At 44.1% G+C, this 22,424-nt stretch overlaps 2 protein-coding genes across 2 annotated transcripts; both read right to left on the bottom strand.

The window, feature by feature from the left end:
• Window positions 1–56: 56 nt before the first annotated feature.
• tyms (thymidylate synthetase) lies at window positions 57–4,445 on the bottom strand. The gene is made up of 7 exons (XM_053342131.1): window positions 4,155–4,445; window positions 2,962–3,035; window positions 2,625–2,799; window positions 1,569–1,670; window positions 1,305–1,480; window positions 397–468; window positions 57–307 (listed from the first exon to the last, which is right to left on the bottom strand). Exons 1-7 carry the CDS (start codon window positions 4,399–4,401, stop codon window positions 170–172), a joined length of 984 nt encoding a protein of 327 aa, XP_053198106.1. The 5' UTR covers window positions 4,402–4,445; the 3' UTR covers window positions 57–169.
• Window positions 4,446–4,837: 392 nt separating this feature from the next.
• Window positions 4,838–17,294, bottom strand: LOC128382824 (clusterin-like protein 1). Its single transcript, XM_053342824.1, has 8 exons — window positions 17,204–17,294; window positions 16,970–17,118; window positions 12,653–12,823; window positions 11,324–11,780; window positions 10,429–10,557; window positions 9,188–9,402; window positions 7,017–7,194; window positions 4,838–4,878 (listed from the first exon to the last, which is right to left on the bottom strand). Exons 1-8 carry the CDS (start codon window positions 17,292–17,294, stop codon window positions 4,838–4,840), a joined length of 1,431 nt encoding a protein of 476 aa, XP_053198799.1.
• Window positions 17,295–22,424: the final 5,130 nt, after the last annotated feature.

Raw genomic sequence — 22,424 nt, 5'->3', positions numbered from 1 at the left:
TTAACTGTTTCTGTTGTTGTAATTGAACTTAAATATGTACCAAATGTGTTTAAAAAGTTAAATGAAGCAGAACTATTTTAAAACAAGAGTGATAATGAAAGTGTTTTCCTCATTGAAAATAACCATATATAATATAGCTCTCTATTATAATAATCTTAAAGTTGGGCTTTTAAACAGCCATCTGCATCTTGATGGTGGGATGAGGGTTATAGTCACAGATTTCAAAGTCTTCAGCACGGAAATCGTCGATGCTCTCCACTTTCCTCAGGATCTTCAGTTTGGGGAAGGGTCTGATCTCTCTTTGGAGCTGGACGACATTTAGAGAAAGAAATTTAATCTCTCAGTTTTCTTACAAACAACCCCCCCCCTCCCTAACTAAATTAGTTTTTAACATACCTGTACTTTAAGAGGTTCGATGTGGTTGATGTAGATGTGAGCGTCTCCCAGAGTGTGAACGAAGTCGCCCGGCTGCAGAGACCAGACAAAAACAAAAAGAGTTCTTAAACAGTTCGCAGAGGAAGACAAGGACAATAAAAAAAAGGTAAAAACAAGCAACATGAAATAAAGTCACTGAGTTCAAACACAAAGTCGTAAAATCTATAAACTAAGCTATAACTAACAGGCAGGAAAAGCTGAAGCAAGACTGTTTAATCTTTAATTTTAACCTTTATATACCGTTTATATTCGGACTCATAATTAATCTCTACACTAATTCACATTCATAAATTCCCCCCATCAGTTATTAACAAATGTTTTGATTAACTTTAACCATCCTGTTGTCCTCAGGTCAAGGAAGGAAGGAAGGAAAGAAAGGAGTAAGGAGGGAGGGAGAGAAGAAGGAAGGAAGGAAAGGAGTAAGGAGGGAGGGAGAGAAGAAGGAAGGAAGGAAAGGAGTAAGGAGGGAGGGAGGAAGGAAAGAAAGGAGTAAGGAGGGAGTAAGGAGTAAGGAGGAGGGAGGAAAGAAAGGAGTAAGGAGGGAGGGAGGGAGGAAAGGAGTAAGGAGGGAGGAAGGAAAGAAGGAGGGAGTAAGGAAGGAAGGAAAGAAGGAGGGAGGGAGGAAAGAAGGAGGGAGGGAGGAAAGAAGGAGGGAGGGAGGAAAGAAGGAGGGAGGGAGGGAGGGAGGAAAGAAGGAGGGAGGGAGGGAGGAAGGAAGGAAGGAAAGAAGTTAACAGCTCAAACTAAAATGAACCAGACAGACAGGCTGAGATGAGATGACAATGTTTCCTTGAGTTAATTTAAACTCCTCGCTGCTGCAGACAAAACACAAAACCAAAGTAGTGTTGACAGGAAGTGCGAGGCGTCACCTTGAGTCCGGTGATGTGTGCGATCATGTAGGTGAGCAGAGCGTAGCTGGCGATGTTGAACGGCACTCCGAGGCCCATGTCACCCGAGCGCTGGTACAGCTGACACGACAGCTCGCCGTCACACACGTAGAACTGACAGAGAGCGTGGCAGGGGGGCAGAGCCATGAAGGGCAGGTCTGCAAAAAAAACAAAAAATATTAAAATCAGACTTAACGAGCTGTCTTTAAACGCACCACCGAGTTTCATTTAATCCTTCTGCTGCACCTTTGGGATTCCAGGCGCACATGATGATCCGTCTGTCCTCTGGATTCTTCTTGATGGTGTCGATGACTTTCTGCAGCTGGTCGACGCCTTGTCCCGAGTAATCTGATGAGGGAAGGCAAGAAAATCACTATTTAAAATATGATCCTGTTGTTATAAAGGCTGCAGATGTAAGGAATTGAAGCTGTTCAGGTGTTTTTATCAGAAATGTTCAGGTGTTTCTGTGCAACTTTTTATCAGAGATTTAGTCTTTAAAAGTGGAGTTTTGTGTCTTTCCATAAAGTTATCCCCCTTAAAATGCCCTCTAATGCTTTGTGTGGTTTATTCTGCAGCAGTAGATCCAAATAAACACATTTCATAGGTGTAAACTGCCCAAAATGTACCTAAAAAAGTTCATTATTACACACTGACTTCTTCAATTGTGGCTATAGTGGCATTTTCTGTCTTAATGTTCTTTAGTTCCCTATTAATATCCATTATATCTTCAATTTCTGCAGCTAGCTTTAAGTTCTGGAGCCTTGCAGAAAATCACAATTGTGCTGATATATATATATATATATATATATATATAAAAAATCACCATTTGAAGTTTGTTTAGCTGCATTTAAAATATGATCCTGTTATAAAGCTGCAGATGTAAGGAATTGAAGCTTTTCAGGTGTTTTTATCAGAAATTTAGTCTTTAAAAGTGGAGTTTTGTGTCTTTATAAAAAGTTATCCCCCTTAGAATGCCCTCTAATGCTTTGTGTGGGTTTATTCTGCAGCAGTACATCCAAATAAACACATTTTATAGCTTTAAGATGCCCAAAATGTACCTAAAAAAAGTTAATTACCCACTGAGATCTTCAACTGTGGCTATAGTGGCATTTTCTGTCTTATTTCTGCCATTATTTTCATTAACTTCCTATTAATATCCAAGTTTTGGAGCCTTGCAAAAAATCATAATTGTGCTGATATCAAAAATAACCAAAAATAGAAAAGTGTGGAAACCTTCAAAACAGGAGGAAATGTGTGTAGCTCAACAGTAAAGACTGGATGTGGTGATAGATAGATAAATACCTGCGTGCATGTTCGTGTACTCGGCTCCAAAGTGCCTCCACTGGAAACCGTACACGGGTCCGAGGTCGCCCTCCTCTCGGTCTGTGAACCCGCTCTTGTCCAGGAAGTCTCTAGAGCCGTTTGCATCCCAAATCTTTACTCCTTTCTCCGACAGCTCCTTAGCGTTCGTGGATCCCTGAGACGGACCAAAGATTATCAGATGCATTAGAAAACAATTTTTTAAAAAAGGTCAGGTACCTTCTGTTTTAGGTGCTGAGGTTTTAGATCTCATATTTCTGCCTCCACCCGGAATAAAGGGCGTTTATTTTGTGATAATACTTTTCTTTATCAGTCTCACCTTGATGAACCAAAGCAACTCTTCAAGGATTCCTCTCCAGAACACTCTCTTGGTCGTCAGCAGCGGAAACTGATCTACAAATAAAACAGGAACAGGTTATCAAACATGTCTGCATCACTTTTTGTTTTTTTTAATTAATGGTATAAAAAAAGAAGACTAAAATACTGTAAACTGTAGTATTTGAACTCTGAGCTAGTTCTTGTACATTTCCATTTTTACACAACATATTCCACCAAATTTCAAATGGTAAATATTGCATTTTTTTTTTTTACACCAACTACATTTAATTGACAGTTTTAGTTACTTTGCTTCACCACATGACTTTTTTTTTTTTTTAAAGGTGTAAATTAAACTACCAAAGTGTAAAAACTACATAAAAACAGCTCCACATTAACCACCTGAAACACATTAATGTACCACTAACAATAACCAGTAGCAGTAGTAACGGTTAATGATTATTTCTTTATCATCATCATCAATTAAATTAACCGTTATTATTCGTTTAACAAATGTGCATATTCACAATAAACACGCATAAATCACAACTGGCTAGAAATACATAACGTAGAGCAGCTTTAACGTCACTTATTCCCACTTTAAATAGTGCAACTGTAGTCGCGCTCGGCACAATATGGCGTCCGCGCGGGAAACTTCTCCCGCATATTAATGTCGTTTAAACATAAATAACTCATCAAAACATGTCACAACCTCTCTATAAACACTCACGCTATTAATGTCTGATGATATAACGTAATATTTAATAGCGCATTAACCGGTTACTGGTCTGTTTTAAGCAGGAAAAGCAGAAGAAAACCGTTTGTTTTGTTTCCTCTCTAAATGGCCTCTGAAGAAACAACCGCCAGAACAAAGGTTCCGCCCCTCTCCACGTTTAACATAAACGTTGCAAATTAACACAATATATGATTTCTAATTGAAAACATAAATATATACATTAATAACAGTAATGACAGTACTCATTAAAAACGACTCGTACCACCTAAATGTGGTCATACTACAGTCATAACTTGTTATGTTTTTTTAATGAATGAATGCACAACTTTTACTTATATATAGTGCTCAGTATTGTGATTTTGCAGCTTTCTCTTCAATACAGGAGCTGTATACTTTAAATACTTTGTCTCCATCACATCACATAAATAAATAATCACACACAATCACATGCAGCTGCTCACCTCGGAGACTGTATCTGGCCTGAGACCCAAACACAGACACGACCCCAGTCCCGGTGCGATCCCCCTTCCTGAGGCCCTGCTGCAGAATATATTCAATCTGATCCAGATAACCTTGTTCATCACAAAATAAACCAAACGAGCTCTTCTTCTTCTCTTTCTTCTCCTCCTCCGTCTGTGTGCCCTTCTGCTTCTCCAAGCCGGCCTCCCGGTGCAGCTCCTCGGTGTGGATCTCTGAAGTAGCAGGCATGTTTGTGGATGAAATTAAGTTTTTTGCTGCTGCTGTTGTCCTGCTCTGAGATGTGATGTGGCGCGTTCGTTTCAATTCTGGCGGGTAAAAGTACTTCCCGCCCCAGTTTAGAACGCCCACTTTGGCTGCACCAATCACAGCCGTGCATTTAGACACGTGGAGAGACTCGACTGACAGTGAGACACACACACATGTTGAGAAATCCCTGTGGAAAGTTATATTTTGACCAGGGGGTGTGACGAGATCTCGCGAGATTAAAACATGCAGATAGGTGGATGAACAAAAACAAAGACAATGGGTTTTCTATCGCTCATTTGCACGTCATGTCTTCTTTTTATAATGTCACGTGTGGATCATTAACCTTGTTGCAGCTTCTACCTGCTGAGAAGATCTCACAGTCAGTAGTACGAGGTGAGGAAAGGAGCAACTCAGGTTTCTACACTGAAAGCCTGAAGTAGGAGAAGCAGCTGTGGAAGCCTAATAATGCAAAAAGTAAAATGAGTCACACAACCAAATTAAAACACAATTTATATGTTCTTCTACTTGTGTATGTGTGTGATATAGGATTTGTGCATTTACTTTTATTGTTGACTCTTTATCTCATAATATGTATATACTAGGATTGCTTCTCTTCTTTATAATCCACTTTTTGGTATTAGTCATTGAATATAATTTTTTAAATAGTCGAGCTATGATAATTTCTTTCCTCCGGCTCCTTACCCTTATTTTAGTATTTCTGATCTGTGTTTGCATATTATAAAAAGTCTTCCTGTCCCAATATTCCTGCCAGATTCTTTACATGTGTTTTTGGATAATGGATATTCTTGCTTAACAGTATTTCTGTATTTATTGTGTTTAATTTGAATAATTGTTTGGCCAATATATCTGCTGCTTCATTTCCTTCAACTCCAGTATGGACAGGAACCCAGAGAGCTGAGGATCTACTTCTTGTTCTTATGTGAAGTCCATAAAAATAAAAAAGCGCCCTATTTTCTCATGTTTCAGAATCAGAAATCTGAAGAAACTATAAACCTGCAAACATCTGTAAGTATTGCAAAGTCAGTGACAACAAATAAGAAGCGAATGTCAAGAAGCAAAATATACATTTTTTATTTATAAACTCTAAAAATGAACATATATGAACAAAAAGCCCCGAGTATCTATAAAGTGCATTTTTTAAGTTTTGTTTTTATACAAAGATGAGTTGAAGTATTTCTGTAACAAAGCCGGCACCAGCATCTGAAGGTGAAGTTACTGCATTCCTGCGTAGAGAAAAACAAGCTAGTAAAGTTAAATATTCAAAAAATGCCACATTGGTTATAGATCCATTTAATCTTTTAACATATAGTCAGAGACAGTAGGGATTTGGGAAGTGTCCCCATTACCTCATTGTCTTAGATCAGAGGTGTCAAACTCATTTTCATTCAAGGGCCACATACAAACCAATTTGATCTCATGTGGGCCGGATCGTTAAAAGGAAGGAAGGAAGGAAGGAAAGAATGAAAGACAGACAAAAGGAAAGAGGGAAGAAAGGTAGGAAGGAAGAAACTGAGGATGGAAGGAAGAAAGGGAGGAAGGACAGATGGAAGGAAAGACAGACAAAAGGAAAGAGGGAAGAAAGGTAGGAGGGACATACAGAAGGAAGGAAGGAAAGAAGTTAGGACAGATGGAAGAAACGGAGGAAGGAAGGAACGAACAAAGACAGGAAAACAGGTAGGGAGGAAGGACAGAAGGAAGGAAAGAAGGAAGGACAGATGGAAGAAATGGAGGGAGGAAGGAAGAACAGAAGGAAGAAAGGGAGGAAGGACAGAAGGAAGGAAAGAGACAAAAGGAAAGAGGGAAGAAAGGTAGGAGGGACAGACAGAAGGAAGGAAGGAAAGAAGTTAGGACAGATGGAAGAAACGGAGGAAGGAAGGAACGAACAAAGACAGGAAAACAGGAAGGTAGGAAGGACAGAAGGAAGGAAAGAAGGAAGGAAGGATGGAAGAAATGGAGGGAGGAAGGATGAACAGAAGGAAGAAAGGGAGGAAGGACAGATGGAAGAAACGGAGGATGGAAGGAAGAAAGGGAGGAAGGACAGATGGAAGGAAGGACAGATGGAAGGAAAGACAGACGAAAGGAAAGAGGGAAGAAAGGTAGGAGGGACAGACAGAAGGAAGGAAGGAAAGAAGTTAGGACAGATGGAAGAAATGGAGGGAGGAAGGAAGAACAGAAGGAAGAAAGGGAGAAAGGACAGATGGAAGGAATAAAAAAGGAAGGTAGGAAGGACAGAAGGAAGGACAGAAGGAAGAAATGGAGGGAGAAAGGAAGAACAGAAGGAAGGAAGGGAGGAAGGACAGATGGAAGGAATAAAAAAGGAAGGTAGGAAGGACAGATCGAAGGAAGAAAGGAAAAAAGGAAGGTAGGGAGGAAGGACAGATCGAAGGAAGAAAGGAAAAAAGGAAGGAAGGTAGGGAGGAAGGACAGAAGGAAGAAAGGGAAGGAAGGAAAAGAACACAGAAATGAAAGTGGGCCGGATCACACCTCTCAGCGGGCCGGTTCTGGCCCACGGGCCGCATGTTTGACACCCCTGTCTTAGATTATAGCATATTATTATTTGCATTGTGAATCAGTACCTTTGATCTGCTGTTTATGGAGCGTCAGAGCCTCCTGGGCCACATACTGGATGAAAATGGGGTCTTCCACCTCCAGATCTGCCGGGACCAAGACGGTTATGGGGGCGGAGTCCAGTATGGTTACAACCACACTGCTGTCAGATTTAGGTGTGTTACTCTTCATCTGCTGAGGATCCACCTGGAAAATATAAAAAATGTGCTGACGTCAGGCTCACTGCTATGAATGAGCAGTGAAAGAAGTTTTCCTCACTGTAATCATTCCTCCTGTTCATACTGATGGGAGGGAAGAAGGAAGGGAGGAAGGAAGGGAGGGAAGAAGGAAGGATGGATGGAACGAAGGAAGGATGGGTGGGAGGGAGGGAGGGAGGGAGGGAGGGAGGGAGGGAAGAAGGAAGGATGAAAGGAAGGGAGGGAAGAAGGAAGGATGAAAGGGAGGAAGAAGGAAGGAAGGAATGAAGGAAGGAAGGAAGGGAGGGAAGACGGAAGGATGGGTGGGAGGGAAGAAGGAAGGAAGGAAGGGAAGAAGAAAGGAAGAAAGGGAGGGAAGAAGGAAGGATGGGTGGGAGGGAAGAAAGAAGGAAGGGAGGGAGGGAGGATGGGTGGGATTGAAGAAGGAAGGATGGGTGGGAGGGAAGAAGGAAGGAAAGAAGGAAGGGAGGGAAGAAGGAAGGATGGGTGGGAGGGAAGAAGGAAGGATGAAAGGGAGGGAAGAAGGAAGGATGAAAGGGAGGAAGAAGGAAGGAAGGAAGGGAGGGAAGAAGGAAGGATGAAAGGGAGGGAAGAAGGAAGGAAGGAAGGGTGGGAATAAGGAAGGAAGGAAGGGAGGGAAGAAGGAAGGAAGGAAGGGAGTGAAGAAGGGAGGAAGGGAGGGAAGAAGGAAGGATGAAAGGGAGGGAAGAAGGAAGGATGAAAGGGAGGAAGGAAAGGAGGGAGGAGTGCAATGTAAAAAATGTAAAGAATGTAGATTCTTGTGCTGACATCAGGCTCAGTGCTGTGAGTGAGCAGTGAAAGAAGTTTTCCTCACTGTAATCATTCCTCCTGTTCATACTGATGGGAGGAAGGAAGGAAGGAAGGAAGGAAGGAAGGAAGGAAGGAAGGAAGGAAAGGAGGGAAGGAAGGAAGGAAAGGAGGGAGGAGTGCTCACTGCTATGAATGAGCAGTGAAAGAAGTTTTCCTCACTGTAATCATTCCTCTTGTTCATACTGATGGGAGGAAGGAAGGAAGGAAGGAAGGAAGGCAGGAAGGGAAGAAGGAAGGATGGAAGGGAGGAAGGAAAGGAGGGAGGAGTGCTCACGGCTATGAATGAGCAGTGACAGAAGTTTTCCTCACTGTAATCATTCCTCCTGTTCATACTGATGATTAAAAGATCTCCTTCAGATATGCTTTTAATGGAAGTGATGAAGGACAGAATCCACAGTGTGTCCTCACAGTGATTTAAGAGTTGATGTGAAGCTTATGTGGAGGCTTCAGTCATATAAAGTAGATACCTGACACATTTACTGTCTGTTTAAACACCACATTCCCTCTTTGTGTTTCCCTGTTGAGCTACAGAGGAAGTATAGTAACAAAAAGAGGGACTTTGGCACTAAAAAGATTGTAATGTTGAAAGATATCTAAGGAAGGAAAGGAGGAAAAGAGGAAGGGAGGGAGGAAGGAAGGTAGGAAGGAAGGAAGGAGGTAGGGAGGTAGGGAGGAAAGGATTAAGGAAGGAAGGAAAGGAGTGAGGAGGAAAAGAGGAAGGGAGGAAGGAAGGAAAGGAGTAAGGAAGGAAAGGAGTAACGACAAAAGAGGAAGGAATTTAGGAGAGAAGGGAGGAATGAAAGGAGGAAGGAAGGAAGGAAGGAAGGAGGTAGGGAGGAAAGGAGTAAGGAATGAAGGAAAGGAGCAAGGAGGAAAAGAGGAAGGGAGGAAAGGAGGAAGGAAGGAAGGAAGGAAGGAAGGAAGGAAGGAAGGATCCTTCCTCCCTCCTTTCCTTCCTTCTTCCTTCCTCCCTTCTTCCCTCCTTTCCTTCCTTCTTTCTTTTCCTCCCTTCCTTCCTTCCTCCCTCCTTTCCTTCCTTCTTCCTTCCTCCCTTCCTCCCTCCTTTCCTCCCTTCCTCCCTTCCTCCCTCCCTCCCTTCCTTGACTGGAGGACAACAGGAGGGTTAAAATAAAGAATCTCAGCAGCAGTACCGTGATGACAGTGAAGATGTTGTCTGGTCCCAGGGTGCCGTTAGACAGCTGGCTGACCCAGCCGTACTTGTCGTCCATCTTGCTGAGCCACCTCTGGGTGTCGGCCGTGTGTCTCTTGACCAGCTGCAGCCTGTCGTCGTACTGCTGACGGGAGGCGTTCAGCAGCATGTACATCTCCTCCATCTCCGAGTGCAACTGCTGCACGGTGGGACACTCTGCAAGAAGCACACATGAGATCACATACAGCAGGCGTGTCAAACATGTGGCCCGCGGGCCAGAACCGGCCCGCTGAGGGGTGCAATCCGGCCCACTTTTCCTTCCTGTGTTCTTTTCCTTCCTTCCATCTGTCCTTCCTACCTTCCTTCCATCTGTCCTTCCTACCTTTCTTCCTTCTGTCTTTCCTCCCTTCCTTCCATCTGTCCTTCCTCCCTTCTGTCCTTCCTACCTTTCTTCCTTCTGTCCTTCCTACCATCCTTTCATCTGTCCTTCCTCCCTTCCTTCCATCTGTCCTTCCTGCCTTCCTACCATCTGTCCTTCCTCCCTTTCTTCCATCTGTCCTTCCTTCCTTTCTTCCCTCCTTCCTTTTGCCTGTCTTTCCTTCCTCCCTTCTGTCCTTCCTACCTTTCTTCCATCTGTCTTTCCTCCCTTCCTTCCATCTGTCCTTCCTCCCTTCCTTCCATCTGTCCTTCCATTTGTCCTTCTTCTGTTCCTTCCTTCCTTCCTTCCTTCCTTCCTTCCATCTGTCCTTCCTCCCTTCCTTCCATCTGTCCTTCCTCTGTTCCTTCCATCTGTCCTTCCTCTGTTCCTTCCTTCCTTCCTTCCTTCCATCCATCTGTCCCTCCTCCCTTTCTTCCATCTGTCCTTCCTTCCTTTCTTCCCTCCTTCCATCTGTCCTTCCTTCCTTTCTTCCCTCCTTCCATCTGTCCTTCCTTCCTTTCTTCCCTCCTTCCATCTGTCCTTCCTTCCTTTCTTCCCTCCTTCCATCTGTCCTTCATTCCTTTCTTCCCTCCTTCCTTTTGCCTGTCTTTCTTTCCTTCCTTCCTTCCTTCCTTCCTTCCTTCCTTCCCTCCCTCCCTCCCTCCCTCCCTCCCTCCCTCCCTCCATGTTTTTAATGATCCGGCCCACATGAGATCAAATTGGTCTGTATGTGGCCCTTGAACGAAAATGAGACATACAGGGAAGTGTGCACGGATCCAGGTGGCGTGCACGGTGGTGGTGATGTCAGAGACCAAGTGATTTACCTTTTAACAGATACTCCTCACATGTCTCGCACAAGCCTTGGAGCTGCCAGCACTCTGATACTTGTCTGCGGAGTCGTTTACACAGATGTCTGCTCTGAGACGATCCAAACCCAGGAACTGAGCCTGCTGCTTCTGTGGAGATGAACACACATAAAACCAGATGAGAGGAAATGAAGTGAACAAACTTATTATTATTTAACCTTCCTGTCGTCTACCGGGTCAAATTGACCCCGTCTGTTTTGATTGTTCCTTCTTTCCTCCCTTCCTTCCTTCCTGCCTTCCTCCCTCCCCCTTCCTTCCTCCATTCTGTCCTTCCTTCCTCCTCCTCCCTTCTTTCCTTCCTTCCTCCCTTCCTCTTTTCCTTTCTCTCTCCCTTCTTGCCTTCCTTCTTTCCTCCATTCCTCCTTCTCGCTTTCTTTCCTTCCTCTCTCTTTCCTCCCTTCCTTCCTCCATCCTCCTTTCTTCCTTCCTTCCTTCCTTCCTTCCTTCCTTCCTCGCTCCCTCCTTCTTTCCTTCCCGCCTTCCTTATTTCCTCTGTCCTTCTTTCTTTCCTCTTTTCCTTTCTCTCTCCCTCCCTCCTACCTTCCTTCCTTCTTTATTTCCTCCGTCCTTCCTTCCTTCCTTTCATTCCTCCCTTCCTTCTTTCCTTTACTCCCTCCCTTTCTTCCTCCCTTCCTTCTTTCCTTTACTCCCTCCCTCTCTTCCTTCCTTCCTTCCTCCTTCCTTCCTCCCTACCTTCCTTCTTTCTCCCTTTCTCCCTTCCTCCCTGCCTTCCTTCCTTTCATTCCTCCCTTCCTTCTTTCCTTTACTCCCTCCCTTCCTCCCTTCTTCCTCCCTTCCTTCCTTCCTTGACTCGAGGACAACAGGAGGGTTAATATCATTGTGCGTTAGGTACCTCTTCCTGATTGCTGTAAATATTCCTCAGCTTCTTCTATCTCCTCGAACACATCAGCCACCGTGGAGCTGAATTCCTCCAGCACGTTCCTCCCAAAGTCATACACCGAGTCCAGGATGTGATCCAGGCCCACGGTCCGGAAGAAGCCGGCACTCGAACCGCTCTGCATGCCGGAAAGAGAACTTGGCTGCAGCTCAGTCGTGAAGGCCGCCGAGAAGGTATTCCCGAACTCCTCTTGCATCTTCTTGACCAGGAGGACGCTCTGGTTGTGCAGGAGGCTGATGTTTGTCAGCAGCTGGCTGAACGACGTGTCGGCCTGCAGCAGCTCCAGGTCGGCTTTGTCTTCTGCCACCTGGATCTGAACTGAGTCGGCTCCATCTGCGTTCTCCTCGTTTTGATTGTAAACGTGATCTGTTGCTTCCAGCTGGGACGCCATTTTTCTGAAAAACTCCTCCACCTTTGAAAGAGAGATTCATAGAGATTGTTATAAATCACTCATTTCTTTTTCTTTTTCTTTTTTAAAAAGGATTTCTTTTCTTGAGTTCAGAGAGGAAAGAAAGAAGGAAGGTAGGAGGGAGGGAGGAAAGAAGGAAGGTAGGAGGGAGGGAGAAAGGAAAAGACGAAGGGAGGAAAGAAGGAAGAGAGGAAGGTAGGAAGGTGGGGGGGGGGGGAAGAGAGAGGGAGGGAGAAAAGAAGGAAGGGAGGAAGGAAGGGAAAGGATGGAAGGAAGGAAGAAAGGAAAGAAAGAAAAAAGGAGGGAGGGAGGGAGGAAGGATAGAAGGAAGGAAGAAAGGGAGGGAAGAAGGAAGGAAGGGAGGGAGGGAAGAAGGAAGGATGAAAGGGAAGGAAAGGAGGGAAGGGAAGAAGGAAGGAAGAAAGGGAGGGAAGAAGGAAGAAAGGGAGGGAAGAAGGAAGGATGGGAGGGAGGGAAGAAGGAAGGAAGGAAGGGAGGAAGGAAGAAGGAAGGAAAGGACGGAGGAAAGAAAGAAGGAAGGAAGGGAGGAAGGCAGGGGGGAGGAAAGGAAGAGAGAAGGAGGGAGGGAGAAAAGAAGGAAGGGAGGAAGGAAGGAAGGAAGGAAGAAGGAAGGAAAGGACGGAGGAAGGACAGAAGGAAGGAAGGGAGGAAGGCAGGGGGGAGGAAAGGAAGAGAGAAGGAAGGAGGGAGGAAAGAAGGGAGGGAGGAAGGAAAGGAAGGAAGAAGGAAGGAAAGGACGGAGGAAGGACAGAAGGAAGGAAGAAAGGGAGGAAAGAAGGAAGGGGGGAAGGAAAGGAAGGAATAAACCACTCATTTCTGAAGACATATTTATGAGAATAATCTTAAAGTCAAACCTGGAATGAGAAAGATGTGAAACCACGTCGACACATTGAGGTGAAGAAAGTCTTACAAGTGTCTTCAAGACAAGGACGACACTCCTCAAAGGTTGCTTTGGTTAAGTCTTGACACTGCCACTCAGCCTCCTTCAGTTTCTGCTCTGTTTCCCTCGCCAGCTGCATCGCCCCCTGAAGGAACCCCCCCGAAACCCACACAGAAAAAAAGCTTAATTCTGTCACACAAACACAACCTTCACACACACACACACACACACACACACACACACACACACACACACACACACACACACACACACACACACACACACACACACACACACACACACACACACACACACAACCCCCATGTTTTATTCTGAAACGTAACTTAATTTGGGCTTTAATAAAATATCATTTAACCTTCCTGTCGTCCTCCCCGGGTCAAATTGACCCTGTCTGTTCTGACTGTTCCTTCTTTCCTTCCTTCCTTCTTTCCTTCCTTCCTTCCTTCTTTCCTTCCTTCCTTTTTCTTTATTTTTCCTTCGTTCTTCCCCTCCTTCCCTCTTTCTTTGCTCCCTCCTCCATCCATACTCCTTGCCTTCCTTCCTTTCCTTCCCTTCCTTCCTTCCTTCCTTCCTTCCTTCTTTCCTTCCTTCCTTCCTTCCTTCCTTCCTTCCTTCCTTCCTTCCTTCCTTCTTTCCTTCTTTCATTCCTTCCTTTTTCTTTATTTTTCCCTCATTCTTCCCCTCCTTCCCTCTTTCTTTGCTCCCTCCTCCTTCCATACTCCTTGCCTTCCTTCCTTCCTTCCTTCCTTCCTTCCTTCCTTCCTTCCTTCCTTCCTTCCTTCCTTCCTCTCCTTACTTCCTTCCTTCCTCTCCTTACTTCCTTCCTCTTTTCCTCCTTACTCCTTTCTTTCATTCCTTCTTCCCTCCCTTCCTCCTGTCCTTCCTTCATCTTTTCCTCCTTACTCCTTTCCTTCCTTCTCTCCTCCCTTCCTTCCTTCCTCTTTTCCTCCTTACTCCTTTCCTTCCTTCCTTCTTCCCTCCCTTCCTCCTGTCCTTCCTTCCTTCCTTCTTCGGTTTAACCATTTTGTCTCAAATAAAGAAGGAACCCCCCCCGAAACCGAAAAAAAGCTTAATCCTGTCACACAAACACAACCTCATAATAAACCAGAGAGGATAAAGATGTGCTTCATGGGGCCCTTGCATACACACACACACACACACACACACACACACACACACACACACACACACACACACACACACACACACACAACCCCCATGTTTTATTCTGAAACGTAACTTAATTTGGGCTTTAATAAAATATCATTTAACCTTCCTGTCGTCCTCCCGGGTCAAATTGACCCTGTCTGTTCTGACTGTTCCTTCTTTCCTTCCTTCCTTCTTTCCTTCCTTCCTTCCTTCTTTCCTTCCTTCCTTTTTCTTTATTTTTCCTTCGTTCTTCCCCTCCTTCCCTCTTTCTTTGCTCCCTCCTCCATCCATACTCCTTGCCTTCCTTCCTTCCTTCCTTCCTTCCTTCCTTCTTTCCTTCCTTCCTTCCTTCCTTCCTTCCTTCCTTCCTTCCTTCCTTCCTTCCTTCTTTCCTTCTTTCATTCCTTCCTTTTTCTTTATTTTTCCCTCATTCTTCCCCTCCTTCCCTCTTTCTTTGCTCCCTCCTCCTTCCATACTCCTTGCCTTCCTTCCTTCCTTTCCTTCCCTTCCCTTCCCTTCCTTCCTTCCTTCCTTCCTTCCTTCCTTCCTTCCTTCCTTCCTTCCTTCCTTCCTTCCTTCCTCTCCTTACTTCCTTCCTCTTTTCCTCCTTACTCCTTTCTTTCATTCCTTCTTCCCTCCCTTCCTCCTGTCCTTCCTTCATCTTTTCCTCCTTACTCCTTTCCTTCCTTCTCTCCTCCCTTCCTTCCTTCCTCTTTTCCTCCTTACTCCTTTCCTTCCTTCCTTCTTCCCTCCCTTCCTCCTGTCCTTCCTTCCTTCCTTCTTCGGTTTAACCATTTTGTCTCAAATAAAGAAGGAACCCCCCCCCGAAACCGAAAAAAAGCTTAATCCTGTCACACAAACACAACCTCATAATAAACCAGAGAGGATAAAGATGTGCTTCATGGGGCCCTTACACACACACACACACACACACACACACACACACACACACACACACACACACACACACACACACACACAACCCCCATGTTTTATTCTGAAACGTAACTTAATTTGGGCTTTAATAAAATATCATTTAACCTTCCTGTCGTCCTCCCCGGGTCAAATTGACCCTGTCTGTTCTGACTGTTCCTTCTTTCCTTCTTTCCTTCTTTCCTTCCTTCCTTCCTTCTTTCCTTCCTTCCTTTTTCTTTATTTTTCCTTCGTTCTTCCCCTCCTTCCCTCTTTCTTTGCTCCCTCCTCCATCCATACTCCTTGCCTTCTTTCCTTTCCTTCCCTTCCTTCCTTCCTTCCTTCCTTCCTTCCTTCCTTCTTTCCTTCCTTCCTTCCTTCCTTCCTTCCTTCCTTCCTTCCTTCCTTCCTTCTTTCCTTCTTTCATTCCTTCCTTTTTCTTTATTTTTCCCTCATTCTTCCCCTCCTTCCCTCTTTCTTTGCTCCCTCCTCCTTCCATACTCCTTGCCTTCCTTCCTTCCTTTCCTTCCCTTCCCTTCCTTCCTTCCTTCCTTCCTTCCTTCCTTCCTTCCTTCCTTCCTTCCTTCCTCTCCTTACTTCCTTCCTCTTTTCCTCCTTACTCCTTTCTTTCATTCCTTCTTCCCTCCCTTCCTCCTGTCCTTCCTTCATCTTTTCCTCCTTACTCCTTTCCTTCCTTCTCTCCTCCCTTCCTTCCTTCCTCTTTTCCTCCTTACTCCTTTCCTTCCTTCCTTCTTCCCTCCCTTCCTCCTGTCCTTCCTTCCTTCCTTCTTCGGTTTAACCATTTTGTCTCAAATAAAGAAGGAACCCCCCCCGAAACCGAAAAAAAGCTTAATCCTGTCACACAAACACAACCTCATAATAAACCAGAGAGGATAAAGATGTGCTTCATGGGGCCCTTACACACACACACACACACACACACACACACACACACACACACACACACACACACACACACACACACACACACACACACACCCCATGTTTTATTCTGAAACGACAGAAAACAGATGAATCTACAGACTGCTCATTTATCCTGATTATAGTAAACTTCACCCGCAACTCCCCAAACCAACCCCCCCCCCCCACCCCCCCACCCCTCACCCACCCACCCCCCCCACTCCCCAACTCCCACATTCATTATTCACTGTCAACTTTGAGGTTTCCCTGCGAGGCTTTTTTGTGCAGCCTGGCAGAAAATATGTGGTGCAGACTAAAGACTTGACATGTAACTGCTTAACTCCAGCAGTCATGTTGTGTGAGAAGTTATGTTACTAAAACACACGCAGACTTCACGCTGCTTTGACTGTGGCTTTCTCACATCACGAATGATTACATATAAAATAATAGATCTGCAGCCGTCAGTCAAGACAATGTCAGAGTAAGAGAGGGTTATTATAGGTTTAGAAGTTTCTTTAGTTTTTCAGTTAGCTTTTTTTTTAGTTTAGTTTTTGTTTAGTTTTAGTCTTAGTTTTAGTTTTGGTTTTTCAGGTATTAACCTTTGTGTCGTCCGTGTCTGTTCTGACTGTTCCTTCTTTCCTCCCTTCCTCTTTTCCTTTTTCCCTCCTCCCTTCCTTCTTTCATTCCTCCATCTCTCCTTTCTTTTTTCCTCCCTCCATCCTACCGTCCTTCCTTCCTTCTTCCTCCGTCCTTCTTTCCTTCCTTAGTTTCCTTCCTTTCCTTCTATCCTCCCTCCCTCCTCCCTTCCTTCCTTCCGTCTGTCCTTCCTCCCTTCCTTCCGTCTGTCCTTCCTCCCTCCCTACCTCTTTTCCTTTCTCCCTCCCTCCTTCCTTCTTTCCTTCCCTCCTTTTCTTTCTCCCTCCCTCCCTCCTTCCTTCTTTCCTTTCCTCCTTTTCTTCCTCCCCCCCTTCCTCCCTCCTTTCCTTCCTCCTTCCTCCCTCCCTTCTTCTTCCCCCGAGGACAACAGGAGGGTTAAGAGAAAGCCTTGACCTGTAGAAGCTGAAAAGGATGAAACAATGTGTGACACCAAATATGTTTTATCATCAAGTCCTTTTTCATTTCATTCTTTAACCACGAAGCATAGCGGCTGCTGCAGGACAGGAAGTCATCCAGGGAGTTTTAATTGTAGTTTTTATTTTAATTTCAGTTTACTAAATTATTTGTTCTTTGCTAGTTTTAGTTTTAGTGAACTATAATAACCCTGGTGTAAGAGAGGCACATTTTGTACCTTTGTCTTGTCCTTGCTGTGTCTCAGTGCGTCCATGAGATGTCTGTGCTTCTCTTCTTTCCTCTCCATTATTTCCTTTATCTGCTTCACCCCGAGTAAAGCTCTCTTTATTTCCTCGTTGACATACTGCTCCCCTGCATCAGACAGGTCTGCACACAAGTCAAACACACTGTTAATATCAAGCTCTGTACCACTTCCTGTTGGGTTATAAGTAAGGATTGATTTTAGTTTTACTTTTCAGCGTGTCCTCGCTCAGTGGAGGAGAAGCCGCAGCGCAGAGCAGGACTACAGTGATGCAGATTATTTGAAAAAGAAGCTCCTTCATCTTGTCTTCAGCTCTGTAAAAAAAGAGTTACATTTGATTGAGAGCTTCCTCTCTCCTTACTCCTTTTCTTCCTTCCTTCCTCTTTTCCTCCTTACTCCTTTCTTTCCTTCCTTCCTTCCTTCCTTCCTTCCTTCCTTTCCTTCCCTCCTTCCTTCCCTTCCTTTCTTCCTTCCTTCCTTCCTTCCTCTCTCCTTACTCCTTTTCTTCCTTCCTTCCTTCTCTCCTTACTTCCTTCATCTTTTACTCATTTCCTTCCTTCCTTCCTTCCTTCCTCTCTCCTTACTCCTTTTCTTCCTCCCTTCCTTCTCTCCTCCCTTCCTTCCTCTTTTCTTCCTTACTCTTTTCTTTTATTCCTATCTTCCTTCCTTCCTTCATCTTTTCCTTCTTACACCTTTCCTTCCTTCTCTCCTTCCTTCCTTCCTTCCTCTTTTCCTCTTTACTCCTTTCCTTCCTTCCTTCTTTCCTTCTGTCCTTCTTCCCTCCCTTCCTCCTGTCCTTCCTTCACCTGAAGACAACAGGAGGGTTATTCTGCTGTGGCTACAACAAAAAGCAATTCCTACTCTGACCACCAGGTGTCACTGTTTCTCAAGCATTTAAGGGCAACCTAGAGGCTACTTAACAGTTTCTTCTAATTGCTTTTTAGGCATTATCTTTGATACTGTGAGGCTATTTTGGAGAACTCTACACACACTAACACACTAAACCACAAAACCTTACACCAAAAACCAGCAACAACATTACAACATTACATCTCTTGCAAAACTCTTAAAACTCTTTGTTGTTTTTGGGTCAATACAGTACCAGTACACACAAAGCAGCAACTACACACACAGGCAGTATAAATGAAAAACACTTGTGGCTTTTTGCTTTTTGCTTTTTGCTTTTTCTGGCAGTTTGCAATAAAGTTTTATCATACATGTAGTATAGTAGGCATCCAAATGTGTAAAAGTATTGAAGGGGGAGGGGGGGGGGGAGGGGGGCTCCTCAAACAACAAAAGCTCAGTAGAAGAAGAAAACCCCAAACAAAAACAGGCTAAATCTTCTTTGTGGAAGACTTTACCCACATCACAGCATAGTATGCATTCATGTTATATTGTAATTGGTTGTATTTATTTTAACATGGACCCCAGGAAGAGTAGCTGTTGCCTTGGTAACAGCTAATGGGGATCCAAATAAACTAAACTAAACCAGTGCTCTAGCTCTGATTTTGAAGTGAACTGATTTTTGTGTCTTTGTGGAAAGAAAACTAACCATTATTTACAGTTTTGCTATAAGTATCTAGCTATAAGTATAGCTGAGTATAAAGCCGAGAACGTGCATTCAGTTTGGCACAAATGCAATTAATGGTTTTTAATAAAGAGCTTCATGAATCACTGCTAGAAAGAAGTGAATTCAGTAAAGGGGAAACCACAATTTGTTCATGTTAATTATCAGAGTCAAGCCAAATAACACGATTACCAACAGGAATCCTCATTAACTAAAGCTGCTGCAGTGAATCAGTCGTCCTGGGGTTGAGGCATCATCGCATTACATAACAAGGACAAGTCACTACAGGACACTTGTACAACTGAATTATGAATGATGAGTTCACACAAATACAAACGCTACGACTTCAACGTCCTTTGAGTAAATGAGTAAATGCTGTTGTTGTTTAGATATATCTATTGACGAAATTCAATAAGTAAAATAAAAGGTTAGTTGCATAAAAAGTTGTCCTATACAGTTTTTTAGAAAGTACAAACAAACACACAAACCATTATCTATCCCAATATCTCTCTTACTGGTGAAGAAGGAAGGATAGGAGGGAGGAAGGACAGAGGAAAGAGTGAATTATTAAGGACAGAAACAGAAAAAGATATTTACCTTAAGATCTATGAAGCCTCCAAAAACAAGAGTAGCAGCAGCAGCAGCAGAAGCAGCTTGAGAGAGTGATCGAGTGATAGAGAGTCCGCTTCCTTGAATGACTTGTCCTATTTTTAATGGATCAGCAAGCGGAGATCCTATTAGGAGTGTTTGCATTACAGCATAACTACTAATCACCTTAACGCAGGCTTTAATGCACAGTTAACATAACATGCTCAATTATTTTTTGCAAATCTATCTCACTTAATTGTCTCTAACATAGTCCGGAGCCCTCCTCAGGTGAAACATTATACTTTAATCTCCATCGGACTGACAGTAAGCCTAAGCTTCCTGCAGAGACCTGGCACACGCTGGCATGGTCTAAGCTCTGCACTGACGGCCACAACAGGACCAAGTGGACTGTATGACCTAAGGGACACGTTGTTGTTGTTGTTGTTGTTGTTGTTGTTGTTGTTGATGATCAAATGTAGATTATATAAGTCAAATAAATAGTCTATTGGAGTTTAGTATAGGTTTCGAAGTATGTGGTAGCTCTGAAGGGTTGGATAATGGGGAGGAGTATATTAGGGTTTTATTCTAAGGTATGAAAAGGAGGAATGATTATAGCAAGAAAAACATGATTCACTGTTTGTTTGTTTGGGCACTTAACTTAAATTGGGCACTAGTCCTTTTAAATCCTTCCCTTTAATAGGTTTTTCACCTCTGCCCCGGTCTACTTCTCAGTCTTCTCAGTCTCAGTCTCGTTCTACTTTTCAGTCTCGCTCTACTTCTCAGTCAGTCTACTTCTCTTTCAGTCTTCTCCTCGGTCTTCTTCCACTCCATGGTCTTCTTCTCCTCACTTTTACACTTGTTCCTCTTCTCAGTCTCCTTGGTCTCTTCCTTGGTCTTCTTCTCCTCGGTCTCCTCCTCTATCTCATTCTATTTCTCAGTCTCCTCCTCAGTCAGTCTCCTCCTCTATCTCGTTCTACTTCTCAGTCTCCTCCTTGGTCTTCTTCTTGGTCTCCTCCTCGGCCTTCTTCTCTGTCTCCTTGTCTTCTTCCTCTCCTTGGTCTCTTCCTTAATCTTCTTCTTCTCCTCGGTCTCCTCCTCTATCTCATTCTACTTCTCAGTCTCCTCCTCAGTCAGTCTACTTCTCAGTCTCGGTCTCGTTCTACTTCTCAGTCTTCTCCTCGGTCTTCTTCTCTGTCTCCTTGGTCTCTTCCTTGGTCTTCTTCTCCTCGGTCTCCTCCTCTATCTCATTCTACTTCTCAGTCTCCTCCTCAGTCAGTCTACTTCTCAGTCTCTGTCTCGTTCTTCTTCTCTGTCTCCTTGGTCTTCTTCCTCTCCTTGGTCTTCTTCTTGGTCTCCTCCTCCGTCTCCTTCTCTGTCTCCTTGGTCTTCTCCTCTATCGCATTCTTCTTCTCAGTCTCCTCCTCCGTCAGTCTTCTCCTCAGTCTTCTTCTCTGTCTCCTTGGTCTTCTCCTCCTTGGTCTTCTTCCTCTCCTTGGTCTTCTTCCTCTCCTTGGTCTTCTTCTTGGTCTCCTCCTCCGTCTCCTTCTCTGTCTCCTTGGTCTTCTCCTCCTGGGTCTCCTCCTCTATCTCATTCTACTTCTCAGTCTCCTCCTCCGTCAGTCTTCTCCTCAGTCTTCTTCTCTGTCTCCTTGGTCTTCTCCTCCTTGGTCTTCTTCCTCTCCTTGGTCTTCTTCCTCTCCTTGGTCTTCTTCTTGGTCTTCTCCTCAGTCTTCTTCTCTGTCTCCTTGGTCTTCTTCCTCTCCTTGGTCTTCTCCTCAGTCTCCTCCTCTATCTTATTCTACTTCTCAGTCTCCTCCTTGGTCTTCTTCCTCTCCTTGGTCTTCTTCTTGGTCTCCTCCTCAGTCTCCTTCTCTGTCTCCTTGGTCTTCTCCTCTTTGGTCTTCTCCTCCTTGGTCTCCTCCTCGGTCTCCATGTCTGAACTTACTTCATGCGTATGTGCACTGGAGGCTTCAATCCATGACCACGACTGGTTTGTGATGTCACAAATCATGCTGGTGAGCATAAAACGTCCTCCATCCAGATGAATGTGGCAGGAAACTCGGTACATACTTCATTCTGCACTGTGAAGAGAACAAAACACAGCTGGGAAACCCCCCCACACATTTTTTAGTTTCAACTCACAAAAAGTTACATTTTATATGTGCAGGTGTCACCATTAGTGAGAGGGTGTTTTTCTGCATTTACATATGTCTTCTTCTTCTTCTTTTAACGTTTTTAACCTTTGTGTGTACTTACATGTTGCACAGGTCAGGACTCTTTGAGAAAACATGATGCAGGCTGCTCCTTATAATGGTTCCACAGTGTAAAAACAAACACACACACAAAGAGAGATTTGATGTCGAAATCACAGATCCATCACATTGAATTATGGTCAGTTGGAGAAAGAGAAACAATAAGACTGGGATAATTACCAAAGAACACAATTTAATGCAATAAAAGAGTGAAGAAAGGAGCAATTGGTGGATAAACAAACTATGGAGGGAGGATTCAGTGTTAGTAGCCTTTTGCTGATAGTAAAGGGAAGGGAAGCTGCTGTGAGACGAACTGTGCCTGCTGATTATGAGCAGAAGCATTGAGAAGATGATGGGGGGGGGGGGGGGGGGGGGGGGAAGCCAACATAAAATAAAAGTTGCAGCTTGCACATTATACCAACATGGCTCCCTAGTCTTATCCCAAAAGGGGCAAACAACAGCTCCCTTATATAGGTCCTTCAATCCATTGCATCATCACTTTAGTCAGATCCATATCGCTCTCAGGGGTGTTGCAGTCTCATAACAAGTAAATGATAAAGTTACTTGTGTCATTTAATGCCGTATCTGTACAAACATGACTTTAAATATTCCTCTCCAACTTGCCAAGATACCACAGATATACAAATTATGTTCAACAAAACATTTAACCCTCATTAATCTTCCCCCTCCACCCCCTTCATACTTAGTTTAACCCATGATGTCATCAAGAGGGTAAAAGCAGGAAGTGGTTGGCTGCTAGCTGGTTTGAAACTTGTGGAAAAAAAGGTGAGTATGGTGACAAAACTTGACTGGTTTGATTGATAAAAAGGAGATGTGATGACAAAGAATCAAGCTAAGCATTAATAAAAACTATTAGATTTACCATTATCGCTGCCAATGAGTCACAAGACTGGAAATATTCACCTATAGCATAACATTAAAACTTAAAAGTGAACTTTGAGGTTTGCAGGTTTGACTCCCGGCCTTCAATATTTGATTTGGGATCCAATGACATCACCTGATA

Source organism: Scomber japonicus, chromosome 21 (assembly GCF_027409825.1).
Source record: "Scomber japonicus isolate fScoJap1 chromosome 21, fScoJap1.pri, whole genome shotgun sequence".
Lineage (NCBI taxonomy): Eukaryota > Metazoa > Chordata > Actinopteri > Scombriformes > Scombridae > Scomber > Scomber japonicus.
This window is presented reverse-complemented; position numbering and strand designations above follow the sequence as displayed.

Coding starts and splice junctions, on each gene's coding strand:
- tyms (XM_053342131.1), bottom strand. CDS start 4,401: ATGCCTGCTACTTCAGAGATCCACACCGAGGAGCTGCACCGGGAGGCC. Junction 1,481..1,568: donor GTGCGCCTGGAATCCCAAAG/GTGCAGCAGAAG, acceptor TTTTTTTTGCAG/ACCTGCCCTTCATGGCTCTG. Junction 308..396: donor TCGAACCTCTTAAAGTACAG/GTATGTTAAAAA, acceptor AATGTCGTCCAG/CTCCAAAGAGAGATCAGACC.
- LOC128382824 (XM_053342824.1), bottom strand. CDS start 17,294: ATGAAGGAGCTTCTTTTTCAAATAATCTGCATCACTGTAGTCCTGCTC. Junction 17,119..17,203: donor GAGCGAGGACACGCTGAAAA/GTAAAACTAAAA, acceptor ACTTGTGTGCAG/ACCTGTCTGATGCAGGGGAG. Junction 11,781..12,652: donor TCACATCTTTCTCATTCCAG/GTTTGACTTTAA, acceptor TCTCTTTCAAAG/GTGGAGGAGTTTTTCAGAAA.